Below are 20,254 nucleotides of genomic sequence, written 5' to 3'. Positions count from 1 at the left end.
TTTCTTTTATTAGGTTTTCAATTTCTATTTTATAGCCAAAAGCAACTGAGTTTAGTAAGTGAGTTTTGAGTTTTCTTATGCAAAGCTTTTTCTCTCATATAAAGACGTTAGTTGCATAAATTTAGTTTTACGGAAGTTTTTTTTTTGTTTGTTTTCCGCAACTTTTACGAACATATATGCCGAAAAGTTAAATTTTTCATTTAATTAATTTTAATATTTTTTTTGTTTTTCTATTGCGTTTTTTGTTTTTTGCCAAACATGTATATTCTTAAGTATTTTTTTTTAGTTTCTTTACCAAAGTACTAAATTATTTTTAATTTCTAATTCTAATTTTTTTTTGCTTGAAGTTCTGTCTGCGCTTTTCTTTTAGTTTCGTTTCTACCAAATAGTAACTTTTGTCTGTGTTCGTAATAAATTCCACATTGCACATATGCCTTTTTGCTGTTTTATTACGCATTTATTTCTTTTTGTTTTGTTTCATATATTTCTAAACTTACAATTGTTTAATTAAATTTCGATTACGACAATGTTGTACCCAACTAATCTCTAAACTTTACTGCTGGTCTATTAGTTTGCATTATTTAGGTAACTGTATTTTTTTTCACACTGCGGCAACGCTGCATTTTTATTTTTATTTTCGCCACAGTATTTGTAAATACAAATTGTGTTCAAATGAAGAAAGCTCTCATACAATTTTTTTTTTTTTAATAAATTTCAGTTTTTTTTATTTGTTGGCAGTCAAACGAGCAAATTTTTATTTTCGTATGAAATATTTCGTAGTATGTAGTAGTATATGTATAAATAGTAGTAAGTTGTTTATTTTTTTCATTATTAGTACGAAGTGATAACTTAAGTACTTAGATGCTTTTTTTTTAATAATGATAATTAACAGTAAACGCTGTTGAAAAAAATATGGTCGATCAAAAAAGCGCAAAACTATTTAGAGCAGAAATGCTCACAAGTCTAAAATGTTGCCAAAATAATAAAATTTTACATTAGTGGCTTTTGAAAGCTTTTTGCGAAATAACTGAGAACTGCTCAAGAAAGCTCAAAATATGTAAATTAAGTTGAAGCATAAAGTTACAGTAAAAAATAATTGCTACCAATCAATTCGACATTTTGTCTCAAAAACTTCTTACCAAAACTAAAACAAAAAAAACTAAAATTTTAATAAAGCAGGGAATATCAACTACAGTTTGGTTGAAAGCGCTGTAGAAGCGAACAGCTTGAAAGTGATTGTGATTAAGATAAAATTTGCGTTGCATTAAAAACTGCAACCATAGTATTTCTAGTTAGTTAGCTTTTTTAAAGCTTTCTGAAAGTGTTCGTTGCCGATCTTTGGGTATGTGCAAAATAACACAAAATTTAAGCTTAAAAACTTCAAAAGAGCTTTGAAAGCAAATTATGAGCCAATTTTACTTGCAAGCTTAAACTTGCGTCAGCTCATGTTTTCATATGAAGGCACAAATAACTGAATATTTAGGAATTGGTTAAGTTTTCGAAGAGTTCGGAGTTTAGAGTAAAATATTTTTTTTTAAGATTTTAAGCTTAAATTTGGTTCGAGTGCTTATTTAAAAAAGTAAAATATGTGCTTTGAAGTATGTATTTCCAATTTATATTACATATATAGGACATAAAATTACTTAAAAGATTATTAGACAGTTGAAGCCTTACAATTTCAAGAGCTTTCGCTGAGCAGCACGCTTAAAAGTGCTAAAAGAAAAAATAAAAGCTCAAAAGCTTTAAGGAAATTAATGAATTAATTTTAGGAATTCTAACATACATAGCTGTGATTTATTGTACAAACGTTATTACGTCACTTTTTTCCAAAAGTGTGTAGTAAGCTAAGCAAGAAGTCTACAAAAAGCTTTCTAATGCTTAAAAAAACATTTCCCATCTTTACTGCGGAACAAAATTTGCTTTTTTGAAGTAACCGTATATTTTTCCACAGCTTAAGCGCCTTAAAATATGCAATATAAAAAGAAACAATATAAAAAACAAAGAAATTATTAACGGTTTATTTGTGTAGTGTGTTTTTCAATAATTTTGTATTTCTTTTTTACTTTTTCTTTATATACGTGTGCTTTTGTAGAGATCGCTTGGTGTAATATGGGTATGGTTGTATGGATGTAAGTAAGTTTTTGTTTTTGGTTGGCTGTTTGGGTGTTTGCTTGTGTATAAAACTACATTTTTAGTAAATTTTCTTCTTCACCGCCATCCCTTTCTTCCACTTAAGTGCTCTTATCAACCAGATTGCGGCTTAATGCTGACATTTTCTTTTTCATCAATTTAAATTAAAGTGCTTTTTTCACTTAATTAATTTCACTTTCGCATAAATATTATTAAATATATATTTATTTATATATATATATATTTGTATATATATATATATTATATGTACGTAAATGTAAGTATGTATGTATAAGTTAATCGTAATTTTTTTTTGTATGCAATGAAGTGTTTGTTGCGATGTTATCTACAAAATACCACCAATGCTTATTATGCACTTGCGTTATGTTGATGATGACAATAATGGTTGGTGTAACTGATGACGAACCGTTGCGGTTAGGTTTAGCACAATGATTTTTTTCTAACGACTGACTAACTGGAATTTTTCGTCTTAACAGCCTCGTCTCTAACTTAATGTCCACTTGACATTGTTTTCCGATTTATCAGCAGACTTCGCTTTTGTACACAGCTTCAAGTTTTTGCTGCTTTGGTTGTCGTGTGCTCCTAATCGCTGTGTATCTGTGTGTTTCATTTGTGTATGCGCTTAGACGTAGTGTTGTGTCTGTCCGGTACCGCCGCCAACGCCACTGCCTCCACCGCCATATGCACCTGACATGGCTGCTGTTGTTGAACCTGAGGAAGCTGTTGAAGATGAAGATGATGCTAAGCTGCCTTGCTCCCGAGGCAATGCCGGTCATCGCCGATCGTCTGCGTGCGCGTCAGTTTCCGTGTGAGTGAGTTAGTAGATGAGAGTTAGTGGATTTCATTTGTTTATTCACATAAAATTCATTTGGATATTTTTATTTATAAAAACAGTATAAACATATTTATTGTTCAGTGTTGCATTTTATGGTTAAGGAAAAAGAGAAAAATTATGCAAAAGTTAGTAAATAATATCTGCAGTGGATTTTTGAAGTTTATCTTCACTACTTTTCATGCAAATGCAAAGAGACTGAAAAAATTTTGAATTATAAAAAAAAAATTAATTATAAAAAAATTTCATTTTATAAAAAATTAATTATAAAAAAATTTCATTTTATAAAAAATTCATTATAAAAAATTTGAAATATAAAAAATAATTTCATTATAAAAAATTTGAATTATAAAAAATAATTTCATTATAAAAAAGTTTAATTATAAAAATAGGTGATTTAAAAAAAATTTAAGTATTAAAAATTTGAATTATATAAAAATTTCATTATTAAAAATTTGAATTATAAAAAACAATTTTAAATATAAAACAAATTTAGTTAAAAAAAAATATGATTATAAAAAAATGTAATTATAAAAAAAATTTAATTATAAAAAAAATTTTATTGTAAAACAAATTAATTATTAAAAAATTTAATTATGAATAAAGTTAATAAAAAAAAAAATTTTTTTAATAGATTTATTCAAAAATTTAAATTGTAAAAAAATTTAAATTAAACAAATTTTCATTAAAAAAATTTATATTTAAAAAAAAAATTATGAAATAAATGTAATTGCATGTCATATGAACATTATGAAGCTTTATTAAAAATTGCGCCAAAATTAAAATTGAAATTTCAATTAAAATATTTTACAATTATTTTTTGATTAAAAAAATATTGGTTAATAACTCAAAACAACTTTTTATTACAAAAAAGTATGAATTAAAAAAAAAAACATTTAAAATTTTTCTACGTTGCACAATTTTTAATAAAGTATGTTATTTTGAATTAAAAATATTTCAAACTAATTTTGTCTTGGAAAAAGTACTGAATTATGTTAAAAAAAATATTTTAATTTTTGTACGAAACAGTGTGAAAATAATTGTGTTTTATACACGAGCTTTGCTGCGAAAAAAATATGCTAATACAGAAATGCACAAAATATTTTGACTTGCAAATATGGTAAACCCAAAAGTACGGTTTTAAAAACAATTTTTTGTAAAAAAAATCATATGAGTATTTAATTAGAAGCTAGCTTAGCTCAAAAATTTATAACCTTGTACTATGACTTTCCCAAAAATTCTTGTATCCCAAAATAATATTTTAATATATGAAAAAATCGAAAACCAGTTTTATAGCTTTTAAAGTTTAACTAGGGATGTACCAAAAAAAATTAGCGTTCTAAACTTTTTTTAGTGTCTCAAAATTTAATTTCAATAAATAAAATACCACAAGTTTTAAAATATGCAGCGAATTTTCAAACACAATTAATGCAAAATTGTATTAGGGATGTCCCAAAAAAAATTTGTGTAACGCAAAATTTAATCTCAAAGCACAAAAAATAAAAAATTTAAAAATACCTGGTGAATTTTCAGATACAAATTATCAACAGTTGTACTAAGGTTGTGCCAAAACTTTTACTCATGCCAAAATTCTACCGGCATGTACAAAAAAATAAAAATTTTGATTTTTTTTAATGAAACTGAACACATAACATAAACACAATACTACAACAAATAACTAAAACTACTATTAGTGTTTCTAATATAAAACTAAAACCCCCACAGCAACAAAAACATGTCAGCGCTGCTGCTTTTTAGCATTGAAAAAAGTTTTGTCTGAGCTCATTTTGTATGCCACTGTGCTTGGAAGCTACAGTTATTTTTTTATTTGTACTTTCGTAAGGTTTACAAAAATTATTATTTTAACTCATAGGTGTATGAATCTTGTAAAAATGTTAATAAATTAAATATATGCTTGTTTGTAAATAAGTAAATCATAATAAATAAGTGCATGTCATTTATAATAAATTACAGCTGTAAGTACAAGTTCGTATGTATATATGAAAAATATAATATGTATAAATATATAAATATTTGTGTAGTACGTATGTAAATGAAAAACATACACAACTATTGCAGTTTTGCGCTGGCGACACACGCGTGCGTAAGAGTGAAAGCTAATAATTTTCGTAAAAATTTTAAATTACTGGCTGTTTAAACCGTTATATTGTGGAAAAAATATATGTACAAATGTACATTCGTGTGCAAAACTGCATGTCGCTATATGCAAGCGTGCGTCCCAAGCGCCTAACTTCAGAAAACTATGGCTAAGAACACAAAAAGATTTTTTATTTTTTTTTTAAATTTTTTTAGCACGTTTTGCTATGTAAATACTTAAAAATAAATGTTCAATAAATAAAATCTACATTTGTAATTAAATGTATAATCGAAAACATAAATGATGAACAAAAAAAAAATAATAATCAAAGCAAATCGTCTTATTCTTTCCACTATTTTTTTAATATGTTAAGGGAATGCATTTTTATGTATGTATGTTTGTATGTCTGCATGTGTTTTGTAAGTTTGTGTAATTGTTTGTTTTTACTTTAGAAATATTTGAAGCGTTTAATCGACTCACCATGCGCTTGTGGCTCTGGATGTTGCAACGCGGCGGCCGACACCAATTGTTGCTGCTGGCTTTGTTGTTGCTGCTGCTGTTGTTGATTACCCACTACCATCGCTACAGACGATGATGTTGAACTCACCGACGGTGATGATATTGCTATGCTCGCTGCTGTATTCGTACCCTCATCGGTTGTACGTTTAAAGAAATTATGTTGCAAGGCATAGTACGGTGTTACACGTGTCTTCGGATCGAAATCCAACATTCGCAATATTAAGTCTTTGAATTTCAAATAATCCGCCACCGAATGACCCGGCTCATCTAGGCGCCGGCCACCTGGTCCACCCGTTTCAACGCCAAGTATATCGTGTAGTTTACGTGAACCTGGCGGTTTATATTTACGTCCATTTTGACTCTTCTTCAACACATATGAACCGTCCGTAACGACTTTATCGAAAAATTTACGCGTCTTATGCGCTTGATCGAGTAAATATTTCGGCGGCATGCCGAGCACCTCGACGATTTTGTTCATTTGATCGGCTTCGTTGCAGCCGGAAAAGAGCGGCTCACCGGTATGCATCTCAACTAGAATGCAGCCGAGTGACCACATGTCAATCGCCAAATCGTAGGGTATGCCGAGTAGCACTTCCGGCGAACGATAGAAACGTGACTGAATATATTGATATATCTAAGGAGAAAAAATAAAGTCAAGTTATTTCGAATGTGTTACAAAAATGTAATAATAATAAGTGGATTTAGTGCATTTTTGTACCGTTATTAGATAGAGCAAATGCCACAACAAGAAAGAACGTCAAATTCTGCTGGACCGTAACTTTAATACGCTTCACAGCTGTATTTTTTATAGCATAAAATGGTGTAAAAATAAAGGGTATAAAAAGATCTGTATATGTATATGCTATAGTGGTCCGATCTGTACAATTTGTTCGGAGATTATACCGTTGTCTTGGACACAAATTTATGCAGATTTTCGTGAAGATATCTCGAAAAATACAAAAAGATTTTCATACAATAACTGGATTTTGATCCATCAGTTTGTATGACAGTTATATGCTATAATACACCGATCTGATTAATATGTTTCGAGATTGTACCGTTGTGTTGCAAAATACTTTGTGTCAAATTCCGTGAAGATATCTCGACAAATACGAAAGTTTTCTATACAAAAACTGTATTTTGATCGATCAGTTTGTATGGCAGCTATAATCTATAGCAGTCCGATATTAGCGATTCCGACCAATGCGCAGCTCCTTCGAGAGAAAAGGATGTCAGCACGTTTTCACATCGACAACTCAAAAGCTGTGGAACAAGTTACAGGTGGTCATAGCTAAATCGACTCAACGCGTTCTGCTGATCCTTTTTTATTTGGGGTCTAATTTTATGGGGTCTCCAACGTTTCCTGTTGAGTTATGCAAACTTCTTGGCATACTTAATATACCCTATTCAGTGCAAAAATTCAAAATATTTTAATTTTTGTAAACTTCTTTAATTTGCTGAATTTAGTTAGCGCTCATTTCAAAAAAGTCTTCAAAATTTCTGTTTTCAATTAAAAATTTCTTGTATTTATATAATTATTCACCATTTGTTAGTCACACAAATCACTTATTTGCATTGGTACTCACTCTTTGTCCCAGCTGACATGAACTGCCAAAGTCTACAATCTTTATTGCTGAACGCTTTGGATTGCAAAGCAATATATTCTCGGGCTTTAGATCACAGTGGATTATATTCAGTTCTGGTGTACTCAAAAAGAGCAGTGCAGTGCAAAGCTGTTGGGCAAATTTACGTGTTAGATTCAATGAAACACCGCGGAAATTCGTATTCCGTAGTAGATCGTATAAATTGTAGGAGAGCAATTCGAACACTAAACATAAATGATTGCGCCACATAAAATGCCGTTTCAATTTAACTGCAATGGAAAACAAATACAATTCAGGTTATGTAAAAATTACAAAGAATATTTAAAGTAACCAACAACAACGTACCAATATAGTATTTGTTCTCGGCATCTGCACGATTCATCATTTCCAATAATTTCACTTCGATTTGTGCCTGATTTAGGAACGGTTTCTTATTTTTAATAATTTTTATCGCTACGTGACACTGTTCTTCGTGATCGTAAGCTTTGACCACTTGTCCAAAACTGCCTTTTCCTATACGATTGAAGAAAATTTGAAAATAAATTAGTAAGCGTCATATATGGTATTAAAAGAAACTGCGCGACTCACCAATGAGCGAATCAATTTCGTAGCGATCCAAGAATTTTTCACCATTTTTAATTATATAATCGTGATTATCATCATCGTAACCGTCGTTATATAATTTTCGCTCCTTCTTATTCGACGAGTCATCCTCGCCTTGGGTTTGTTGAGCGCGTCGCTTCTTTTTCGCATAGTAAACCTGCGAATATGTAGAAATAATGTTAGCATTTTTAATTCGAAAATTATTAAAATATATGTTTTTTATTGGTATGTTGTTAAAAAAAAATGTAGGAAAAGTGCTGCGCGAGTCTTATGAACACTTACAACTTTATTTTGACGATTATCAAATCCCATAGCAAAATAAAAACTAAAATTTACTACTAAAAATTTGAAGAAAAAAACTACGACAAAACACAGAATTGTCAAATTTGAATTTGAAATTTTATTCTTAAAGGCTAATAGGAAAAATTTTATCCTTCCTTTTTAAATCAATTAGTTCAAATGTTTGAAATATGTAAAAAAAAAAATCATATACAAAAAATTTTAATACAAAAAAATTATATATAAGAAAATTATATGTATAAAAAAAAATTTTATGTAAAAAAAATCAAATATAAAAAATAAATTAAATAAAAAAAAAGCATTCATTTTTAAAATATGCAATATTTAAAAAGTTAAAGCTTATACCAAAAGCTCACTTAATAGCTTTGACATTTATTAGGACATAAGCCTTATTGTCACACTGTGGCCGAAGCTTTCGCGCGAGATTTCATATTTCTTTAGCCTAAAAGCAATTTTTAACTTAAGGAAAGCTCTTTTCTTTGAGTTTTAAAGTTAATTAAAAGCTTTAAGTTATGCGAAAAAAATGTTTTTCCATTTTTTAATTACTACACTTACAAGAAGCTTTTAAATACTTAGTAAAAATAGAGCTACCTAAAAAGCTTTCTTAAATTTGTGTGATACAACTAATGCTTTTAGCTTTTAATATCCTAAAAATTAGAGCTTTCCAGCACGGTTTTATTTATCCATTGCTTATGAGAAAGCTTTTTGATATAAAACTTGTAGGTAGTTTTGTTCACATTAAGCGCATAAGCAGTTTCAAATTTGAAACGATATAAAAAGCTCAAAATAAAAACATAGCGAGCTTTTATGAAGTTTAAAAAAAGGCTTTCATATTTTTTGCAGCTTTTAACTTTCATTACAATATTAAAGAAAAAGAAATTGATAGAAATCGAATCTAAATTGTGTTTGCAAAATATTACTGAGCTTTCAAAAAACTGTTTGACTTACGTCACTCATATAAGCCCAAGTGTAAGTTGAGCTTTCAAAATATTAATGAGGTTTCGTGAAGTTAGAAGGCTTTCAAAAAATATATGAGTTGGGTTAATGAACAAAGGACAAGAAAAATTAGTTATATACTTCTTTGAAATAGTTATGTACTAATTAACGCCCAAAAGTATGCATCTGTTACATAACCAATGCTAATTTTAAAACTGTTGTCGTTGATATGATAGCAAATGAGATGAATCTCGCTATACAAATTTGTTTAAACTATGAAATGACCATGATTTCGCTTTTATAGTGACGCCTAAAGGTATGTAACACTTCAAGAGAATACACAATGTTTCAATACTGCAAGTGAATGTATAAAAAAAGAAAGTGAAGGCGTTGTGATTAATTATCTTCCTGACCCTGCAAAATGAGCGCCTCCAAGTATGCAAAATTAAAACGTTTATAAACGAAAAGTTGACAACATTTTTAAGCGCCTAAATGTATGCAAAATATGTGAACTAATAGCAATTGTTTTGGCTATTTACAGCACACAATTGTCTATAGCTAGTGAGTTCAATATTTTTATATGTAAGGTGTTTTAATTGCACGCCAAATGGTATGCAAAACATTATAGAGCATAAATAGTAATACAAAAGTTAAGTTACCTTACCAAAAGGTTGCACAGAATATAAAAAAAAAAAACTCACGTTGAAAACCAGTTGATAAAAAAAACAAAAAACCAGTCTGTAAATAACAAATTAAAAGAAATTGCAGAGGAAGGAGGTGTAACAAGCAACGAAATAAGAGTAGTGGCAACAAAGTGCAAAAACTAATAGAGAAGGAGATTGGTGAACAGAAAGGGCAACTAGGAAAAGAGAAATGTAAACAGTAAACCGGTAAAACGACAGGCAGTCAGTCAAAGCTAGCCAAGCAGGCGGTTAGACAGAAAGTAATTTTCATAGAAAAGGGGCGAACAAAGTCAGGGAAGCAGAGCATATGGCAGAAGTTACTGCATGCATGGGTAGGGGCGCGCTTCACACGGGGGTAGCAACAGTGATAAACCTAAGCGAACTCTCATACAACCATGCCATAAGAAATATACCTACACAGTCGAAACGGAATGAAAAAGCGAATTGGAAGAATGGCAAAGCGGAAAAGTTGTTGCTAACGCCACAAACATTAGCAGGGAAAGTCAAAACGTCGATAATGGTCAGAAAATGCGCGCGCCTGTTCGTATGTGTGATTGTCGTAGTGTCAACATTTACACACACAAAAACGAACTAACTGTATGTACATACATATGTAGAATGTATGTAAGCGCACGGATACGCAAGCGCGCGCAGTGTATGTATACTGCGCGTGTAAATGTAAGGACATGAGTCGACTATGTCTCTATACATATGATGAATGAACGAGAAGGATATGAGAAGAATGATGCTGCAACATTTTGGAGAGATTTGCAGACATTCAAAAATCAACAGCCCAAGTCAAGGCGCTGAGCGACAGAGAGAGCGCGCGTAATGGCTTGCAGCTGAGCGCGTGCGAACCAAAGGCAAACTGTTTCGTGTGCGCCTAAAAAGCTGCAAGGCAAGCCAACATCTAGCATTAGCATATGTGTGTGTATGAAAGTATGTGCGCGGCAGGCAGCAAACCAGCAAGCCAGCCAGCCAGCCAGCCAGCTGCGGCCGCAATACAAACAAGCCGAAACAATGTAGGGAAATTGTAGAAAAATATAGAGAAATAGAAATGAAACGCTTAAAAATGGGTGTATGCCGACGCGTAGACGCTAGCCGCGCAGTGGCTGTTGACGCGCTGCAACACGTCAGCCGACCAGACAGCACCACTGAATGCGCCGCGTAGTGGGTCTATGGCGACAGACATCCAAGCTGATTGTCGGCTGTCGTGCGCCGCGGTGTGAAGTTGGCTGTGGTGGTGTGGTGTGGTGATGGTGTCAGCCAGCAGCAGCCACTGAAATTGAAGATGTTTGCTGTGCTCTGCATAGTGAAGCGTCGTCCTTCGGCGGTATAAAATTTCCGTAGCGGCACAACAATAATAAGAGTACAATAATAATAAGAAAAAACCAAAGCGTTTGTGTACAAAAAAAATGATGCAGGAAACTAGTGAAGCAGATGTTGGAGGCCATGTTAAGACGGGCAAAATCAATTGACGTTTGAAATAGGAAACCCAAACAGCCTGTTTTCGGCCAACACTGAGGCGGTGTGTAAATCGGTTACAATAAGAAATTGAAAGGGTATGTAAGACTTACAGGATGTTATTACTGGGCATGTACATATGTACATATGAATATAAAAAAATATACATATATATACTTACATATGTACTGCTAAATATTGTATATAGTATAACGGATATAGGTACTTCATATTTTTATTAAACTTAAGATAAATTGAATTGACTTGTTTAAAAAAAGGAAAATAAGGATTAAAATATTTACATATGTATATATTTATTTTTGAGTAAAATTTAAAAATTTTGCAAACAAAAAAAAAATAAATTGCGATTTAAAAAACAATAATTTTTGGCGTTAACATTGAAATAAAACCAGCAAAATAAATTCAATCGTATTTAAACATGTATTAACAGTTATAAAATATTCTATGTTTTCTATGTTTTTGAAATAAGCTATAAATTCAATGAAAACTGATAATATAGGTTCAAAAGAACAAATGCGACCCCTAAAAAAATAAATTGCGATTTAAAAAACAATAATTTTTGGCGTTAACATTGAAATAAAACCAGCAAAATAAATTCAAACGTATTTAAACATGTTTTAACAGTTATAAAATATTCTATGTTTTCTATGTTTTTGTAATAAGCTATAAATTCGATTAAAACTGATAATTTAGGTTCAAAAGAACAAATGTGACACTTAATATCCTTTAAAACACAGCGAATTTGAAATTGCATGTATTCTATGTTTTTAAATATAAATCAAGAATTTGCTTGTATGAAGATTAGAAGAAAATGTACGGAAATATGTTGAAAGTTCTTTTTACCTATAACCTAGCGTTTTTAATATGTCATGAGCCGTAATTTTTTTCTTCATCGTATTCTTTAATGTTTACAATTTCATCGTGAAAAGATATACGCAAGAACAACGTTTACAATTTGTTCAATTTTATTATCAAAATAATCGTTTTTCAATCGCAATTAATTTAAGAAAATCATCTTCTCCGATGAGGCTCACTCATCTGAGTGCTGCGGTAAATAAACAAAACCGTCGATTCTGGTGCAAAAAAAATCCACAAATTATTAATTAACAACCATTCACCAAAATTGACAGTTTGGTGTGGTTTTTGGTCTGATGGAATCATTAATGTTCCATACTTTTTTCGAAATGAAGCTGGTCACACTATTACTGTCAATGGAGAGCGGTATAGATCGATTATGACCAACTTTTTATGGCCGCAGTTGAAAAAAGTTGATCTTGACAACATCTGGTACCAACAAGACGAGGCTACGTGCCACACAGCACGTGCAACAACCGAATTATTGCGAGAAAAGTTTGGGGATTCGATAATTACAAAAAATTGTGACATTAAATGGCCTCCTAGAAGTTGTGATTTAACACCATTAGACTACGTCTTGTGGGGCTATTTGAAGTCATTGGTCTTAAGCAATAAACCAGACTCTCTTCAAGCATTAGAAGTCAATATTGAACGTGCTAATCATCACATACGACTTGATTTAGTGGAAAAAGTACTCGAAAATTAGGTTCATCGCAAACGTTCCTGCAAAAGAAGTTGTGGAGGCCACATCGAATCGATTTTACTTCACAGATAAAATTGACTTTATGTAGCGTGCAAGAGCGTTAAAGGCACTTCAAAAGTATTCTATGTTTTTCGATGTTTTTTGAAATTTAAAAAGATAAATTTGCTAAAAACTATTATCTTGCGTGTTACATGTTTTCTTTGTTTATATAAAAATTAGTTATTTTAATCATAATGCCGCATTTTTATTATAATACATATGCAGAAACAACAAAATTAGAGTTTATTTAGTGTGTAAGGGTTTTAAACACACTTTCAAAATATTCTATGTTTTTGATGTTTTTTTTGGAAAACCATACGAATTATAAATAGTAGCAAAGCATACAAATTTTAAGTAATAGTAGAAAAAAAATTCTATGTTTTTATAAATATTCAATAGGGCATGAATCACACGCAAATATTTATAGGGGAACATTTTTACATTGGCTTGCACATTGTTACTGCTACAAAATCAATGCCAGGGCACATGTTAAATGATTTAAAATCAATTTGCAAATCAGATATTTTACTCGATGTCGTCAATTGTTATTTGCAACTATCATTGTTGGCTATTTTTACAAACGCAAACACACACATATGCATGCATACAAGCGTACGTGCGCCGAAAGTAACAAAAACTGCCAAGAAAGAGACTTTGCGGACAGTGAGTGTGCGGGACGAAGGGCTGAAAATGTACAAATAAATTCAAGCACTGAAGAGAGCTGCAAGAGCAAAGTGCACATATACATATATAATCTATATGTACTTATGGTACATATATGTGTGTATGTATGTATGTATTACGGCCAACCGCAGTAGTTTAGAATTTCACAGGCTCGGCGCGCGCGTTGTGTATTCCGCCAAACGCCAGCAACTAAAAGGCAACTCAATGACTTTGATTGCGTATGTGTTCAAATGTGAGGCTTTGTATGTGTATTTGTGTGCACTGACGCAGGTGGCAACAATGTTGCAAATGCGAAATTTCACCACCGTTGTTGTTCTTATTGCTGTTTAAGGCAGCTGATGATGAAAAGTCATCGCTGACGAGTGCTTGGGTCAAGGGCGGTGACATACAACTACTAATGGTGCATCGTTTCGGTTTAGGGGTTGCCATTGCTAAAGCGACTAACTATGTATAATGTACATATGTATGTTGCTAATATTTTTTGTTGTACTCGTAACTGTCAGCGGCAGCAACAATTATAGCAATGATAAAAGTTGAAGAAGACGCAACCGCACATAATGTGAAAATAAAAAAGGAGCAACAAGAAAAAAAACTGTTGGTTATATGGACAAGTTGCTATTCCAAAATGTGTTATTGCTATTGCTAGTGATGACTTTGTATAACGGTAAAAAGTAAAAAAATAGAATGAAAGAGATGTAATAGCTTAATATTGTACAATACCTTAACAGATTAATGTCAGGAAAAAACATAGAAAACATAGAATACTGAAAACAGTCAAAAAGCATATAATTCGATTAAAGAATTGTGAATGATGACTTACGAGTTATGATATTTGCGCCTATATGAAAAACATTGCAAACATAAAATGTACAAACATATTTTAAAATATGAGTTTCAGTAGCAAAAGCAAAAATATTATAACAACGGCTGTTTAAGGATTGCGAATCATCGATGCAACATCGAAAACAAAAAATGTTTTGGAACATGAGTTTCAGTAGTAAAAAGCAAAAATAAAATAACGGTTGTTTAAGGATGCCGATACTCAAAATATAAATACAAAAAAGCTTTAATTTCATTTATTTATAGTGTAAAAATAAAGCTATCTAAAAAATACCGCTCAAAACTCAGAATTTTAAACAATTACAAATATCGAAAACATAGAATGGCTATCTTATATACAATTAATTAATGGCATTATATATACGAATGCTTAAGTGCGCTGCCAAGGCAGAACATATCTGATCCTAGATACGAACTGTATAACTGTTAAGAAACTGTGTAACTTTATAACTCGCCATCGCTTCGGTTATTAATTCAAATAAAAAATATGTTCGTACTTACCTCATTTATATGCTTGTAGGTCTTAATTAAATCCACACTTAATTTTCGCAACGGCGCCGTAGCTGGATCACGAAAATGTGATGGAATTCGTGCCTGCATGGCACGCACTTCAGACGATGACGTCGGACTAGATCGCTAAAAAAAGGAAATAAACAAAGCAAAGAAATGTATGTTATAAAATTTATAACAATGTGGAAAAGTATTGCATGTATGTTAGCTACAGAGTAAAGGTGGCTATCAAATCAAAAATAAAGAAAGTCATAAAGTAATAATAAATAAGCAATTAGTAAATTGCAAAAAAAAAAGTGAAAATTAAAGCAATTAAATTGATAGCAAACCCATAGGCTGAGGTGATATTTATTTTTGCAAAAACAGATAATTTATGAAATTTGGCTTTTCTTATATATTTTTCATAAATAATTTGTTTTGATTTTTAAATTATATTCACTTACATGATGCATAACATCTCGATGTGTTGCAGGAAGCTCTTCTTCGTCCACAAATCGTCCGTAGAGCGGCGCATGACGTTGACGTCCTGACTCGCCGCTCACTGCCGCGCTGGATACATAAACTGCGGATACTGCAAAAGAAAACCAAAATTAAGTTTTAATTTATACTTTGGAAAAATTCAAATATTTACTTAAATACTAAGCGGTAAAGTACTTAACAGATATTTTATTATTAGTAAATAAACTAATTTAACTTTATGGTTGAAGTAAACATTTTTTTTAAATCCAAAAAAAAATGTATTTCTGCATTTATGTGAAATTTTTATAAGCCTTATTAGACGTTAAGAAGATATCATTCGTAATCGTTAAATCATATAAAAATTATGATGATTAAGATTTTTTATTTCTTATCGGTATGTAATCGATTTTATAATAGATATTTTCTTTACAACGTGTACACATTGCAGTCAAAACATGTTTATGGTTAAACATAACTTACTTATAAAAAAAAATCAAACTTAATTAGACTGAGATGAGATAAGATTTTTAAATTTTTTATTCTTAAATTTCGTCGTACTTAAATAGAGACAAGTTTAATTGAGTAGAGTATTTTTAAAATTAAAATCAAAATTCAAATTAAAAATACTTTTAAGCATCAGATATTTTATGTTTGAAGTTAAACTTGTTTTGACATCTGGATTGAAGATACATGGCAAGAATTTTTCGATGAAGAAATAGAGACAAAACAATTAAAAAATTATTTATAAATTAAAATCAAAATTCAAATTTAAAATAATTTTATGTACTATGTAGTAGATAATTTGAGACTAAAGTTGTTTTGACACCTGGATAAAGTATACATTCTAAGAATGGCGACTTTCCTTATTTAATATTTCGCTAAGAATATGCTTTTAAAACTTCTTCAAAACGTTAAATCTTATTTTAAAAACTAAAGTGTGAACGTGATGTAAGAATGAGTAGAAATTAAAAGAAATCCCTAGATTGCTCCAAATTGTTACCGAATATTTGACTACCAAATTACTTTTTCCAGGAAAAAATTATAATTAATCAGCTTTAATTTTGATTTTTTTAGTGTGAACAGGTGTAAGGATGTAAGGAGAACACTAGACTTTTGGAAATTATTTGATTATCAATGTTAAAAATTTACGAAAATATAAAACAGGTAAACTTCTTGTCTTCAATTAAAGTGTGAACATGGTATAAGGACAAGTTAAATGAGATATTAAAGGTTTTGTAATTACAAAATTTTAAGAATCCAAGCCTTTGGTTCGATTATAAAACAATTTTTTTGACGACTAAGTAGAAAGTGAGAATCAGAAGACAGAGAATCAATAGACCTATCTAATAATATTTCCAGCTGTAAAACAAAAAGTCAAAAGTGCATTGCACCGAAATAATGCAAAATTATTTATGAAGTGGCCAAAAATAATCATAATAACATCGAGCGCACGGAAATGATGATTGTCAAACTGTGGCAAACCGTTAGACATACATATATATGTACATATGTGCATAGGCGCAGGTGCTGCCTACGCCGCAAATAGCGAGACGTCAGATAATTGTGAGCATCACCTAAATACCGGGCGCTGCCAAAAAGTGAAATAGTCGCGTGAGCGCCAACACAAACACTAGTGCATGTGCATTTATCTGTGTATAAATTACAGCGGAAAAAAACTAAATACTTAATAAAAAGGTGATTATATATGTACATATGGAAGTGTGTGCAGTTTACGACCAGGGGCGACCTACTTAAATATTAGCAAACTGATATGACAAAAAAAATCAATGAAATTAATAAAACAAAAAGCTAAAATATAATATAAAAAAATTACAAATTGCAAAATTTATAAAAAAAAATTACAAATTACAAAATTTATAAAAAATAAAATATTACAAAAATTAAAAAAAAAAATTAAGAAAAAAAATAAAAAAAAAAATTATAAAGAAAAATTTTAAAAAAATTAAAAACTACAAAAATATTTTAAAAAAGTCAAATATATTTACAAAAATATAAAAAAAAACTAATAATCAAAACAAAAAAACTTAATATATAATTTAAAAAAAACACAATATACATACATATATAAATATAATATATAAAAACAAAAAAAAGGAATGCAGAAATTGAGAAGTGTTCACTTCTTCAAAATGAGGGAAAAAAAGAAATAAACTATATAAAAACTAACATACGTTAAATAAATATATCAAAATGTATAATAAAAACAATTTAAAAGGATGAATGTTTCTAAATTCTAAATTGAAAAAGAAATTAAAATATAATACAAAATAAATAAAATATAATTTAAAGAAACAAAAACATTAAAATTTTTTAAATTTATTTATTAAAAATTATTTACTAAATTTTTATTAACAATTATTAATTTACTCAATCCGATCCCGCGACAGTCGGGTCTACATAACCGGGACGGACTCGGATTTTATCCACTAAGGACTATCAACTCAGCAGAATTCTGCCGCTACAACAACAACATTAAAACACATTAAAAAATATACATATAATGTAAGTATGTATATACGGTATTCTGAAATATAACCTGAAATCAACTAGTATAAACGCATATTATGATGGTGATGACTTTCTATAGGTGCAAATGTGTATAAATATGCATAAGCACGAGAGCTAGATTATTTAATCTGTAAGAATATTACACAATTTTCACCAAAAATTCGAATATACTTTTGGCACAAACAAGCAAACGCACAGCCAAAAAAGGTAGCCGCGAACATTTGTGTGCATATAGTATATACTCGTATGTATGTACATAAATACATACATATATACCATATTTATATAAAGACAAGAATTTCTTTGCGCTTAGTTATGCCGTTATCGCACACACATGACTTTCTCATATGCACACACACACACAATACACATACACACGCGTAATTTGCAGCTGAGCATTTATGGCTGCTTTTGCTTTGCTGTGACGGCCACCCACTCAGCTGCGCTGCGAATTGTCAACCGTCAAATTAACCAACTCAGTGCTTGTTTGCTTGCGCCGTGCATCCGGGTGGGCGGGTCAGTTAGTGGATTTTGCTTTTATCTATAGTTTCTTTCGTCTCACTTTTGGCGCATTTTTAATAGTCATTTCGCAATTTTTCGTTGCACATTTGGCAAAATAATGCGTTACAGCTGCGCTTATGGCGACTGTGTGGGTAATTGTGTTAAATTTACATAGCATTTTATATGATTTGTAGAGAGTTCGTTACCGATAGCGTATTTTTTTGTTGGTTTTGTGAGAATCGTGCATATGTACCCACACATGTACATAATTTTTGTGAATTGACATGTAAATTTAAATATATTTAAATTCATTAGGTGACAGCGGAAATTAGTGATTAAGAGATTACAAAAATTCGAAATAACGAAAATATATAAAATTTTAATTTTTATTTTAAATAAGTGTTCGGAAGTGTGTCGTAAGTGAAATATCAAACATTTTTCTTTTAATGAACCACCGAAAAATTAAAAAAAAACGTATAAACAAAAAACAGAAAAAAAAATTAAAAGAATTATACAAAAACCTTTAATTATAAAAATTTTCTAAAAATAAAAATTACACAAAAAACAAAAAAAAATTATTAAATTAAATTATTCTTTATATAATTTAAAAATTAATTAAAATATTAAATAACTGAAAATTTTAATTAATCTTTGTACCCATCAAAAAAGTTAAAAACTTAGAGAGTAATTTAATTTATAAAATTAAAATCTTAAAACAAATTGAATTATTATTATTAAATAACTCAAAATTTTAATTAAATTTCATACACATCAAAAAAATTAAAAACTAAGAGATAAATTTATAAAATTATTTATAGATTTAAAAAAATAACAATATAAAACCAATTGATTTTTTATAATTTATGTAATTTAAAAAATAATTCACATATTTAATAATTCAAAATTTTAATTAAATGTTATATAAATTAAAAAATTAATAAAAATAAAAAATAAATAAAAATAAAAAATATAAATAAAAATAAATATAATTTATAAAATTAGTCAAATTAAATATAATTTAGGTAGTCTTATTAATATATATAAAAAAAATTACAAAAAAATGAAATTAAAACCAAGAACAAAAACAAAATTTAAAAAATTACCCAAATAAAAAAAAATAGACATAATTAGTTAAAAAATGGTATTAAGAATTGAAATTCAAATCAAGAGACTCTAATTATAAAAAAGTACGCTATATGAAATAAAAGATATTAAAAAACATAGTTAAGTTTTTTTTTATATGGAATAAAAAATTTTGAAAAAATTTGAATTTAAAAAATATTTAGTTATTAAAACCAATTTAATTAGTTTTAATACAATATATGCTCACTTTATTGCAGGAAAAAAATTTTCAAATTTAATCAATACGAAAAATACTTTTTCAAACTTAAAATCACAAGTGAAAGAAGATTATGAGAAAATATTAAAAAAATAATAAATAAAACAAAATGCATCAAAAAAACCAAATAGGTAAAACAAAAATTAGTTAAAAATAATAATAAATACAAAATAAAAAAATTAAATAATATCCCCAAAAATATAAATATTACAATAATGATATTATAAAAAAAAATTATAACAAAATAACCAAATTGTAATGTCACAAAAATATGCAAAATAAATATTCAAATTAAAAACAATACTTAAAATAATACTTAAAAAATAATAATAATGTTTAGAAAATGAAAGTTTATTAAAAAATTAATAAAAACAAAATAACCAAACTGAAATATAATTTAAAAAAATGTAAGATATTACAACAATAAAATTAGATACACAAAAATATTGCAAAAGCACAAATAAAATAACTAAAAAATATTTATAATAAAAAGTACCACTAAAAAATTATATTGATTAAAATTTTTGCGAAAATTAAGTAGCTACAAAAATAATTAAAATAAAAAAATTAAATAAAGTTAAAAT

The 20,254-nt window shown here is 29.2% G+C and overlaps 1 protein-coding gene across 3 annotated transcripts in view; it reads right to left on the bottom strand.

Moving 5' to 3' along the window:
* Positions 1 to 20,254, bottom strand: part of mnb (minibrain) — a 74,530-nt gene that overhangs the window by 13,897 nt on the left and 40,379 nt on the right. For all 3 annotated transcript variants that reach the window (XM_014231116.3, XM_014231114.3, XM_014231115.3), the window contains 6 exons: positions 15,286 to 15,413; positions 14,834 to 14,968; positions 7,793 to 7,964; positions 7,550 to 7,717; positions 7,187 to 7,473; positions 5,562 to 6,234 (listed from right to left, as the gene is read on the bottom strand). In XM_014231116.3, coding sequence (XP_014086591.2) covers positions 5,562 to 6,234; positions 7,187 to 7,473; positions 7,550 to 7,717; positions 7,793 to 7,964; positions 14,834 to 14,968; positions 15,286 to 15,413 — 1,563 coding nt within the window. The remainder of the gene's footprint in view (positions 1 to 5,561; positions 6,235 to 7,186; positions 7,474 to 7,549; positions 7,718 to 7,792; positions 7,965 to 14,833; positions 14,969 to 15,285; positions 15,414 to 20,254) is intronic.

The sequence above is a fragment of the Bactrocera oleae genome, chromosome 5 (assembly GCF_042242935.1).
Source record: "Bactrocera oleae isolate idBacOlea1 chromosome 5, idBacOlea1, whole genome shotgun sequence".
Classification (NCBI taxonomy): Eukaryota; Metazoa; Arthropoda; class Insecta; order Diptera; family Tephritidae; genus Bactrocera; species Bactrocera oleae.
The sequence above is the reverse complement of the archived record's forward strand: the minus strand, read 5'-3'. Positions and strand labels throughout refer to the sequence as shown.